Source organism: Eurosta solidaginis, chromosome 3 (assembly GCF_040869045.1).
Source record: "Eurosta solidaginis isolate ZX-2024a chromosome 3, ASM4086904v1, whole genome shotgun sequence".
In the NCBI taxonomy this organism is placed as follows: Eukaryota; Metazoa; Arthropoda; class Insecta; order Diptera; family Tephritidae; genus Eurosta; species Eurosta solidaginis.
In genome coordinates this window covers 5,764,570-5,777,474 of record NC_090321.1, presented here as the reverse complement: position 1 = coordinate 5,777,474, position 12,905 = coordinate 5,764,570, and the positions used below count along the sequence as shown (strand labels likewise).

Sequence of the window (12,905 nt, the reverse complement as noted above, 5' to 3'; positions counted from 1 at the left end):
AAAACACTCCTTTGCATAAATATTGAATAATTTAATTCTTCTTATTGGCGCTCAAGTTTCCATTTCCGCTCTTTTTTCATTATTTTACTTATTTTCTTCGTTTTTTTTTTTTTCATTACCATCGGCAACATTACCATCGTAACCAACTCGCTTCGTTCCCCATCGTCGCGCTTAGTAAAATATGATTATTGCAGTAGAAAGCACTTAAGTTACGCATAATAATAATAAAATAAAATTATTGCCTTATATCAGCCACAAAAGAAAAAGGGCGCAAGGCAAACGCATGTAACGAGAGCTAACTAAGCGGATATTAGAAAGAAAAATATATTAAAGAATGTTGAAGAAAAAGGTCACAACAGGTAGACATCAAAGGCAAGTTTAGCATGACTGACAAAATGTCTACCAAACTCATCGCTTGAAATGTTTGTGATAACAAAGAAATATTGGCGGGCGGCAATCAATAAAGCGTGTACAATGTACATGGAAATTGCAGCAGTAGGAGCTCCGTGGCGTATACGCAACATTTGTGCTGCAATGAGGAAATGTTCGTGCATTCTTAACAAATAAAATAGCAAATATTTTTTAATGATTTCTTTTATTTAAAATTATGTAAAGAAAATGGTTTGTAAATATCGTTGAATTTTTTTTTTTTTTGTAATTTATTTTCATTTATTTTATTTAGACTCACCCTTGTACCACTTCACCGCGTCGATTTGGATACAATTCCGGATGTTGGCCATAACGTAAATAAACTTCCGTTTGTTGTTCAGCGCGCGAATCAAATGTAAAATAAGTCTGTAAAGAAAGAGTAAAAAAAAGAAAGCAACATGAGTGATATGAAGTGATCTCTAATAAATATTGATACTTATGCATAATGATATTAAGGGGCGTTGGCATGACAAACGTTCAAGTTTGCGCGCCCCAGCAGCAACTTTTGTGTAACCAACGAAAAAAAAATAAATTAAAAACGGACGTATTTAAAGTGATGCCACACATATCCAATAATTCTGACGAAAATAGTTACAATTTTGTTACCTTACTACAAGTGATATAATCCCTACTTTTTTGCTTGGAATTTTACTCCATGGAAACATGGTGTGAAATCTTGAAAACCTTTCGTGCAAAATTTTATTATTGTTGGTTACCTAATAATTGCGTTAGGGCATCTTATGTTGAGTAAAAAGTGAAATTAGACTTTTTATACTAGTTTAGAAAAATGGAAGAATGTTGTGTTTGTATAAAGCTACATAGAGTATAACTAACGGCTTGTTCAGACCTGTTAAATAATCATCATATGTGAACCGGTCTATGAAAAGGTGGCAAATAAATTGCGCGAAAACAGCTGTTAAAGATAAACAATGCATTTATTCAGGACGTTTGTGCTCTTCTTTTTGTTTGAGTCATAAGCCACCTTTTCATAGACCGGTCCACATATATATTATTTCTAATTGCTATTTTTATGTATGGGTACCTTTTTCGCTCTTATTTGGAATCCAAATCTATAAATAAAATTTTGGTGGTAAAGATGAAGATTCGGGGTATTAGTGAGCTTTCGGCAATTTTGGTTGTAGTGCTTTTGTTTAGCTATATTTTATTAAAATATTTGTTAAAAATAAACGATTGGCATACAAAGAAATCTATGTGTACTATGGCTTTATTGTGAGTATTTGAACTGCGTTACCGGCAGTTGCTATCATACACCAGCTGGCAGCGCAAGCTGTAAGTTTTAATTGACTTATAGAACGGCTGATTTCTGTTGATATTTGATAAGAGATTTTTATATTCGTTGCGCAGGATGCGCACGGGTCCGGCTCGTTATTACTAATGGTAATGATTACCTGTTCAACTGATTATTTTTTTTTTTAAATCCCATGTAATGAGTTCTTGCCACCTTTTTCTATTTTTATGATTACTTTACAATTGATTAAAAAACAATCCAAAAAAGTCGTGATATTTTACGATTATTAAAAAAAAAATAAATAAATAAAAACTAATCGAAAAAATCATAAATAATCAAAAGTAATCAAAAAAATGTTTCAAAACTAATCAAAAGTAAACAAGAGTAATCATAAAATCCTTTTTTGATAATATTTTTTTTTTTTGGTCTACCGACTGCTTTCTTTATTTCTTGCAAATTAGTTTTTGGTTTCGGGTTAATAAATCCGAAAAACGCCTTTTTTATTTTTTCGCCAATGTTTCGACCTTTTATTTTGGTCTTCTTCAGGGCCTAATGACAAAAAACATAAAATTTTGTATATAAGGTCTTGCATTAAAATAGAGGGTTAATAATAATTACATATACAAACAAAAGTACATATATAACACAATTACTGAAATCACAGTTTCTTACTCAAAATTATTGCGCTCTTCCTTGTCCAGTAGTTTTGTATAAATATTTTGTTTTCTGCATTGTGCAGAAATGGTCATATATAAAAGTTTAAAGTATAGGGCTTTGGGATTAGTTTTTTTTAATTTGAGTGAAATTGAAAAAGAATAAGTAATAAAATGAACACAATGTAATTCAAAAAAATAACTATATATACATATATGGCGTTTGTTGATAATTTTTCAGCTGATTCGTGCTTGATGGACTATGTAGAGCAACTGAAGATTGTTCACATCGTTAGAAAATACACGTGTAGATGTCGCTGAAGTTTTTAGCTTCTACGCTTCTTTTATTAACGCAGTTGTTATCAGCTTTTATAATCTTTCAATTTAAGGCAAAGCATGTACTTGGGATTAACTAATTGATTATTTAAAATTTAAACACGCGCTCTACCTTTATAATTTTAAATCCCAAAATTCTTATACAAGAGCTATTGTTAAAGTTTTTTAGTCAAAATTGAACAAGACTATGTCTGTATTAAAGGAAAAATTGCCTTCTATTTTTTGGTCCATTTATATAAAGGTAGTCCTTGAAATTTTTGATCGTCTTTTGATTTTCAATTTTTTTAGTACTGCCTACAAAAAGGCAATGGCAGCTTTGATTAGTTATTTAAGTAATTCCTAAGTGAAAATTCTTATCTTATTTATTTGTTCAAAATAGCAAGATTTAATAGAATTAGTGGAATTTTCGCTGACAACACTGGTGATAACAATAGAATTCCACCTCACATCATAACAATAGAACTCCACTTCGTTTGTCAGCTACGTAATTTGCACAGCTGAAAATCGTGGTGAAATTCGCATACGCCTGAAAGTCTAAAAGAATTGTAGTGAAAGTCGCGTATGCCTAAAAGTATGCAAGGATGTGCATTGAGTTGGGCCTTCTACGGGTTGGAATTCTACAACGCCTGCAACACTCAGGAGGCTAGCCATGAAGGTATGGCCTAATCTTCTAAATAGTTCCACTTGTGCGTTACGTAGCTCAAATTTTTTGATTGCACTGTCACCAAGTTTTAAACTATATTTCAGGCTTCAAGTCTTTAGTTATTCAGGAAGTTAGCTAAAAATCGATTGCAAGATTCCCAATTTAAAACTAGTTTTCTCAATATCAATATCCATACGCCAGCTAGCGAAATTTTTTCGACCAAATATTGCATTGTCACCGGGTTCTGACTCGCGGCCCAAGTCTCTAGTTCACCTGGAAGTTACTCAAAAATCGATCGCAAGATTCCCTGCATTTTGTCAGGGATTTTCAGGGATTTTCGTTTATCTCGATTCGTCTGCCACCTGGCGGCATTTTGTTTTTCACGCATTGTAGTGCCATCGGCTCGCAAACTATGTGCTAAGTTTCGAATCTCTGGATCACCGAGAAGTTAGTTTCCATTTTAAAATTAATTTTCTGTATATCTCTATCCGTGCGCCACTTAACAGATTTTTTTTTTTCACTTGCATTGTAATGTCTCCCAGATCTGAACTATGTTCAAATATCAAGTGTCTAGCTCAACGGGAAGTTACCGAAAAAGGGTCAAAAGGGTCCGTGGGTCAAAAATTCGTATGGAAATGAGGGGACAAACATGAAAGGGATTTAATATAAAGGTATAAAAAAGGAATTTTTCTGATTCCTTGGACTTTTTTGACTATTTTTGATTTTTTTCAATAATCGGAAATATTTATGAATTCTTTTTTTGGATTTTTCTTATGGTAATCAATTAGTAATTGTTTTTTTTTTTTTTCAAAAACAATGGAATTAATCATTGGTCATTAAAATAGGATCTAGTTGATTACATGATTAATACTGTTACGAATATTAGCAACACTAAGGGGAACTGACATCTCTAAGCCGATGCTAAGCAGTGACTTGCATGCACATACGTAAATCAATCATTATGTATATATACAATTGAATCAATAAATTATGTCTACACATATGTACGTACACGCAGGGAGAAGCAGTGCAGAAACACATGCATATATCTTATCTGAGATGCTACCGAAAGTATGCAATTGTAATTGTGTAAGTGTCGCTCACAAATACGCGCGCATATGGGAAGCTATACACGTGCATCTGTAGTTATAATTATATGGCAGTAACTAAGTAAATTCTGAAAGCGCCTAGAAGAGGCAACAAGGAAATCACAGAGTATAAATGCACCAAAGGTAGTGGCGCTACAAGCAGTTTTGACAAAGCACGCAATCTGTCGGGCAATAGTAGTTTTATTTATTGTGAAGTACTTTAATAAAGGCCATTTTGCATTATTAAATATTGGAGTTATTTATTCAACAGTTTAGTGATTCGAACTTAGCAGAAGGTTGCAAATAAGAGGATTTGCAGTAAATTCGTTAAAATACTAACTCGAATTTAAGAAGTCTGGGCTTGTAATATTTATATATATAATGCTGATTGAACATACTTATTTCACTTTTTTCGCAAAGTTGGAAACGTAAAATATAAAGGATGTAAACAACCAATGCCGGCCGCCGTCAGGTGAAGGTAGCGTAATCCCCCATCCACATCGAAGATCCTGAGTTCACGCCCAGGAAAAACCAACTTTAAAATTTTAGAAACAAGTTCTTTCAATTAGAAGAAAGTTTTTCAAAACTGAGTCGCCCCTCGGCAGTATTTGGCCAGCACTCCGAGTGAATTTCTGCAATGAAAAGCTCTCAGTGAAAACTCATCTGCGTTGCAGATGTCGTTCGGATTCGGCATAAAACAAGTAGGTCCTATCCCGCCAATTTGTATGAAAAATATAAAGAAGCACGACGCATATTGGAAGAGAATCTTGTCCCAAAATTTCTTCGGAGGTTACCGCGCCTTACACTTTTTCATCCTGAGGTGAAAATGCCGACTAAATCTTTAGCCACATGTGGCTATTACTTATGACACACAGCTTTAACTCAGCAGGACTCTGCACATATGGCCAAAGGACAATTTGTAACCATTTTAACCATAAATAACGAATTATATCGAATATTTATCCGTGCGATCCCATCTTTCAGAAAAACACCTTGTTACGAAATTGTTGTTGTACGGTGTTCTTAAATGTCTACCCAAACCAGGCAGTCGTGAACTGCTTTTTTGATACGACTGTTTTAAAGCATACCACAACAAAAATGTAATATATTTAACTCCAATCCAATCTAGATTGCAATCCTAAATTTAATCATTGTTTCGTTAGGAATTTGATTATGAATGACAAAATTAAAATTTCTGCAGTTGGCCACAAAGAAAAACGCAGTTCCTGTATGGTTTGTACTCATAGTCATTCATTTAAGTATGCATTCATTTGAACAAAAGCTCTTTTATGTGTGACAATAACCCGGATTTTGTTTATTTGTTTACTCCTAATATTACAAAGCTTACAAAAGCATATACAGCAACAACGATAAGCATGTATTTAGCATAAATGTATGTGAGTAAATCTTAAACATCTTCCGAGTAATTCATATCCATACATCAACACCAACGCATTGTAATTTCTTAGTAACTTTAAGCATTAACGTGTGCTTATCTCTTGTTGGGCGGTTTCATGTGTAAATATATATTCGTATGTGTAAAAGCACACTTAGTTAATGCAAAAGTTACTTTAAGTGCTAGCTCTTTACTTTAAACTTACACACATACTAAGGCAAAGAAATTGCATTATAACTTTCCCAGCACGGTACTTTAAATTGAGTACAAAATATAAGCAAATGAACTGCGGTGATGCTGTCTAAAGTAAAATTAATATATATAAGATGGTACTTATTTTGAGGAAGGAAATCTTCAACACGCTCTTCATGCACGATTTTTGCTGTCATGCGTATCCCTGAAAAAATGCGATTAGTCTAGAATGAATCTGGGATGAGTCGCAAAGGAGTACGCGACTTATGCCAGTTTTATATATGTATGCGCTAAACTATTCTCTTTTGTTTGAGCATGTCCAATGAAGGGAATGTACCCATTTATACCCCAACGAGAACGACAGAATAAATCCTCTTTGTGCCCATACGAGAATGAATGAAGACTTATCGCATTTCTTATCAAAAAGTTATAATATAGTAAAAGCAAATATATTGTAAATGCAATAATAAAACTTGCAAAAGATTGTTAAATACATACATCTTAGTAAAAAAATTGTTAAATCGCCAACTCATTGTAAGAGACATGGGTCGAAAAAATAATACAAATGGCCAAGCCTTTTTAAGTTCCCTATAGGGCTCCGATTTTTTCTTAAATGATTCGAATAAATCACCTGTAATCTTTTTTATTTAACTTATTTCGTTTGCCATTTTTTTTTCTTTAAATGGGTTACATAGATCTCAAACTGACTAATCCCAACTGTGTCCAAACAGAAATAGAGGCGATCAATTATGGCCCAATGTAGACAAAAGAGATCAATCGGAGACCACTCTCTTTAGGGATTGATCGCACGATTTTTTGCTGGGATGCATATATGTATGAGGGTTTGTGTTAACTTATGTTGTAGTAGCAGCAATTAATTAAGTTTGGTGTACTGAAAAGGATCAATTTACAAATAACAAGTTTTTTTCTAAATATTTAATCAGAGTAAAAGCATTGCTTTGACGGGAACATAATGCTCTTAAATTACAAAAGGTACTACAATGATGATGCCGGTCACCTCCCAACATATGTTGTTGAATTGTTCCGCTGATAATTCGATAACTGTGCCAAGTATCGACGTGTGACGCATTTGAATTAATACTACACAATTGAGGCAAACCCACCACACCAAAACTAAAATACTCAAGGTTAAAGGAATAGCCATAACAACATCACGAAAAGGTGTATTTGCTATTAGAAGAAGGGTTAAAGCCTACTATAAAATGGCAGCTGGGGAAACTTGCGGATACAAGGCATAAAGACATGGCTTATTGCAAAAGCATTCGACTGGGTCGATTTATTAACGGATATCGCGCCATCGATTCTTCGATAGAATTTGATCACAGGAAAAAAAAATTTCCTACGCAGGCTCCAAAAAAATATTTTTGGAGCCTGCGAAATTTCATTTATTTTATTTTTTTTTCGACTTTGATTTTTAAGGTATTTTTCATGACCTACTAAAATAATTTTCATTTGATTGTAAAATGTTTATGTAGATATACCCTGTCCGACCCAAACATGAAAAAAAATCAAAGTCGAAAAAAAAGTCAAAAAATGAAATTTCGCAGGCTCGAAAATTATTTTTTTGGGTATGCGTAATGGAACCTTTTTTTTCTGAGCCCAAATCCTATCGGTTAACTTTCGTCCATACATATCGACCCACCCTAATAAGCATCCTTTGGGTAGGAAAAGGAGGTAAAATGTCAACTTAAGCCAAAGCCCGTTTCATAACACAGATATTGACTTATCACTCATCCACCTCTTAGATATTACTGAAACCTTAACATGCTGTTTTTAAAATTACATAAACGAGACATGAGATTACTACCGTGGCTTACAGTGTCGATAATGTGGCAGCTGCTGATAACTCGTTTTGAAAGAGAATGAATATGCCTAGAGCCGTCTCATTCTCGTTCGATGCTTCATGCGCATAACTCAACGCTTTCATTGATTACAGGAATTAACTACTTCATACAGGTCATAAGCACTTCACGCTCTTAACGGATTTAACCTTCGCATCTTATGTAGGCTGCTGAACCTATCTTCTCCTATATGAGATTAAAAATTTCATGCAAAAGCGAGTCTGCTTGCCCACGCCATAGTTGCTGCAATGACTTTGAGAGGTCCTTCCAACTACCGAATAATTTTATATTTTGCTCAGGCAATTATAGCTGCCGTGTTGTGGTGGTAGCTTGCTCCACCTATCATACCAAAGGTCCTGCGTTCAAGTCCCAAGCAAAGAAACATCGCAAACTTATTCAAAAATATTTGTTCTATTAAAAAAAACTGTGTGTAAGACAGGTCCTCTCTCGTCTATTGTTGAACAAACACTCCGAGTGTATTTCTGCAATAAAAAACTTTGAAAACTTTGTGAAAATTCATCCGACTTATACCTGTCGCGCGGAGTCCCGTCCCGCCAGGTCGTACGAATAATTAAAAATCAACAGCTATAACTTGGAGGAGAAGCTAAGCTAAAGTCTCATTGGAGGTAAATATAACCAAGTTTTTTTATTTTTGGTATATATAATCTATCTATAAATCTTATAAAATAAAGTCGCTAAATGCCATGTACGCACATAACTTCACACAGAATGCTCCGATTTTAAAACGATTTTTTGCATTTGAAAGCTTAGCTACGTGATGTGGTACAGTCAATATAATTTGAAGGTATATATTATAGGGGCGTAGCAAATTGCCAAAATGTAGTAAAAAATCATACATTTTTTTGCACACAGCTATGACTCATAAACGTATGGATGGATTTAAAAAATTTACTTTTAAGTAAAACTTTGAAATATTTACTTTCGATCTGCATTAAAAAAAATACTTGATTTCTTTCTTATGTCAGCCAAGTTGTTTAAACAAAAGTAACATTTTTACCAAAAATTGCGTGTGTGTGGTTCTTCGCTGTCAACTGTGCGCACTTATTGCTTTTGAGTGAGGCAATGCGAAACATAGCATTCGCTGCGTTATTTAACTTCGGCAGTACATTTATATGTATGGATGTACGTATATATTTTCTTATCGTATGTATGTACATAAATACTTGTGCGATGTTGCCAAGTTAATGCAACATAAATGGTTAAGAATGCATACGTCTCTTGAAAAATATTGTTTCGTAAAAATTTTGAACATCTCCTTAAAGTTCTTAAACAAAAGTTTTATTTTTTGGCATTTTTGCATGTATCACTATCACTACATAATATAAAACAAAGTCGCTTTTTCTGTCCCTATGTCCCTTTGAATGCTTAGACTTTTAAAATTACGCAACGGATTTTGATGCGCTTTTTTTTAATAGATAGAGTGATTGAAGTTAGTAGATTGTAATTAAATAGTGGAGAAATACTGTTATTTTTGAAGTTTCTAATGTTGTGTATATATGTACATATATAAGTGGTGTTGCACTTTTTATAACTGAAGAAAGGATGAATAGATATGGCTGAAAATTGGTGGAGGGGTAGCTTAGAACCAGGCGACGGACACGGGATACTCTTTATCCCGTTCTGGATAGGGTCTTCAGACCAAAACATGGACCTGGGTAATCCTGGGATATGTTTGTATAATATGGGTATCAAATGGAAGCTGTTTATAAGTACTTTTATACGGAGTATTTCTCGTACCCGTGGGTGACTCGGGTCTTGATATATAGGCGAAAACGTGGACACGAATACCCCTAGATTGTGTTTATAGAATATGGATAACAAATGACAGCTGTTGATGTGTGCTTTAGAACAGAGTATTTTATACCGCTGCCTGACTAGAGTCTCGATATATAGGCCAAAACGTGGACCCGGATACCCCTTAGAATGCGCGTGTAGTATGGATATCAAATGAAAGCTGTTGCTGAGAGCTTTAAAGTAATTTTCATTATGATATTCGATTTAGTCGAATCAAGCTGGCAAAACTGATAAATATGCAGAGCCGAAATAAATACATGAATTAATAATACCCACATACCTATTTACATACGTCCTATTCGATTTGCCTGAAATTTGGTATATAAATTTGCCTATATTAGTATTTACGATCCTGTTTTCCGGGAAGTAGACCAGAGACGGACTGTGACTGAGACTCGGAGTGGGACTGGGACTCGGAGTGGGACTGGAACAAAATACATACCACCCTCTGGGACAGGCAATAAGGGATGAAGAAGAATGGGAAAAACGTGAGAGAAGAGAAAAGAGGGAAGGAGAAGGAGACTGAGAAAGAGATAGAGTGAGACGAAAATAGGGATAGATGAAGCGAAAAAGACGGAGGGAGAAGTAAATAAAAAGATTAAGAAAAACTGAAGAGGGCAGGAGAGCAGAGTTAGACGGAAAAAGCTTATTAAAATGTATGCAGATAGACCAAATTTAGTGCAAAACAACGTCTGACGGGTCTGCTAGTATTTGTATAAGATTTCTCTTGCTAAGTATTCTTCAGTATTTGGATAAGTTCGATACCAGGTCTGGAAGCGTGTTTATGTGAGATCGTCTTATTGCTGTTTGCTACTAATTTTACAAACACTCCGAGTCAATCGGTAAAGACCATCGCATCCAGTGGTTTTTAGACGCAATATTGCCACTCCCACTAGAGCCACGAAGGTAGCTCTTTTCAGTCCCTCCTTTAAGCAAAAGCACGGCACCGTATCCAGCTAGCCTGTGAAGAGCGTTCTTATGGTACCAGCTATTCTTCGGCTGTCCAGTTACGTGAGAGAGTATGAAAGTGCGAGGTTGAAAGTCGAGTGAAAAACTATCAGCTGTTTGCACATAGAGAGGCTATATTTTCTGACTAAAGGGGACTTCATAGACTGCCTGACCTCTGCTTTGTTTGGCATAGTACTGCATGTGTTCAACTCCGTTTGGTACCTTCCGATCCGGTGACAGCCAGTTAGCTTGTGGGAAAATTTATATTTTTTTTGTACTACAGAAAACCATATTTTGGGCGGCGGCTGAGTCGTTACTACAGCACTGAACCGAAAAATAGAACTGACTTTTAATAATGGTTTTTCCCAATTTTCAAAAAATTCTCTCAAATTTTTTTAAAAACGTTTTCGAGATTGGCTAGCAAAATGTCAGTTACAAACCTCGTGGGAGTTTTTTCAAAAGCGCTCAAAATAAAAAAAGTGTTTAGTTGGCGAAATTCGATAAACATTTGACCAATTACAGTATCCGGCAAAGGGTTTGTTACAAAGTCTTACACCACGACTACTCCGTTTGATCTTAGTGAATTAATGAGAATGTAAGCATTGGGATTGGGGCTTAGCAATGCTTATGAGAACTCTCATCTAGCGACCAAATCTCATACAATAAACAATAAATTGGAATCAGCCAAAGCGCTGACAAAGTAAAAGGACGCTTTATGGCTTTACATATAAAAAATTTGATAAACAATCAACCAAAATGATTTCACTCGAAGACAAGCAGCCAAGCCAACGTTCACAGATACCAGCACGAGCACATCTACATACACACTTGTTGTATGTATACGCATTCAAAGAATGAAGGCCAAAACAATATCTCCTAGAAGAGCAAAGCGCGCAAAGCATTTGGCAGACGTTGATTATAAACGTGTCAGTCGCGTGGGGCTGCTGTGCATTGGTGTGCAGCGATGCTGCAGTCTGCACACATACATATCTATGGAAATATATACATACATATATATATTTATGTAAACAGAGCTCGTTTTTCATTCATTCATTGAAATCGCAGGTGCATAAGAAGACTTTAGAGCTCAACTGGTGTTTGGGGGCAGACAGCAGCTGCATCTAATGGTATTTGCCTTATATTGATGTTGTAATTTTGTTGTTTTTGTTGATGTAGCTACCATTATGATATCCACAACTCATGCACTTTAAAAGAGTCATAAATATTTATAACGTCTTATTTTCACATTTTCATCTCATTTACAGTAACGCGTGCAAGATACACAACCGTTTTAGGTATCTCTGTGCATGCGATACGATATCACGCCATTAGACGTAGACTTGAGAGGCGGAGAAAGGCGGTTCGTGCAAAGTGTGCGATATTCGACGACTATAAGAAAACATTTTTGCGTTTAGATAACATTGAAATTATAAAATCGCGTGAAGAAGAAAGGGACAGCCGAAAAACAGTCTGGTGTGTAAGGTGGCCAAGAGAGTTTAATTTCGAAGTATGAAGCTATCAGCTTTTTTGCCACTTGCCTGATGATTCAAAATTTAGGTGCAGCAAATTTTTTGATCAGGTTTCTCAAACTGGCAGTAAGAGAGCAAGTGGGGTATTTTACCTCGTTTCTCAACAAAAAATATTTTTGAAATGGTGTTGCCAAAGCATTCCCTCTTAATCTTGTCATGCTTGATTTTTTGTCCGCCACTAGTTCGTAATTAACTGAAATCATTTGCCTTAAAGTAGAATGCGAGAATCATGCTGGGCTGCCCAAAAATTTTAATATTGAAGTGCAAATTACAATATATGTGACCCGGGCTATGAAAAGGTGGCTTATGACTAAAGAAAAATGTTTCCACTTTTTTTCTGCTTTCGATAGTTTTTGAGGCGCTCACGTGGTGAAAACTAGAAAGCCCTAACTTGCTTAGAAGTATACTAAAAATGTAGAGAAAGAAGAGCACAAATGAAAGAAAAACAGAATTTTATTGAAAATCCAGAATCAAGATAATAAATGAAATTGAAAAATTTAAAAACAGGACAGAACGCTGCAAAAACGATTTTACCACAAAAAAAGCTGTTTTGCACAAAAAATATTTATTTAGCGGTATTAAGCAGTTTTCATCGTCGTTATCCTTGTTGAAACCTTTGAAGTTGCTCGTTTTTTCGAATCTCCTTCTGGAGATGAGGCCTTACGTTTTCTTGATTTTTTTATTGCAGTTGAAGTCGCATGTTTCTTCAGTTCTTTTTTTTTTTGGATCTTGATTTGAAGATGAAGCTAAAGACTGCTTCGGTTT

General features: G+C 35.0%; 1 protein-coding gene across 5 annotated transcripts in view; it reads right to left on the bottom strand.

Annotated features, from left to right (window-relative positions):
- The window catches only part of LOC137243174 (uncharacterized), a 371,575-nt gene that overhangs the window by 55,944 nt on the left and 302,726 nt on the right, over positions 1 to 12,905 (bottom strand). For all 5 annotated transcript variants that reach the window (XM_067770531.1, XM_067770532.1, XM_067770533.1 and 2 more), the window contains exon 6: positions 689 to 795. In XM_067770531.1, the coding sequence (XP_067626632.1) occupies positions 689 to 795 (107 nt within the window). The remainder of the gene's footprint in view (positions 1 to 688; positions 796 to 12,905) is intronic.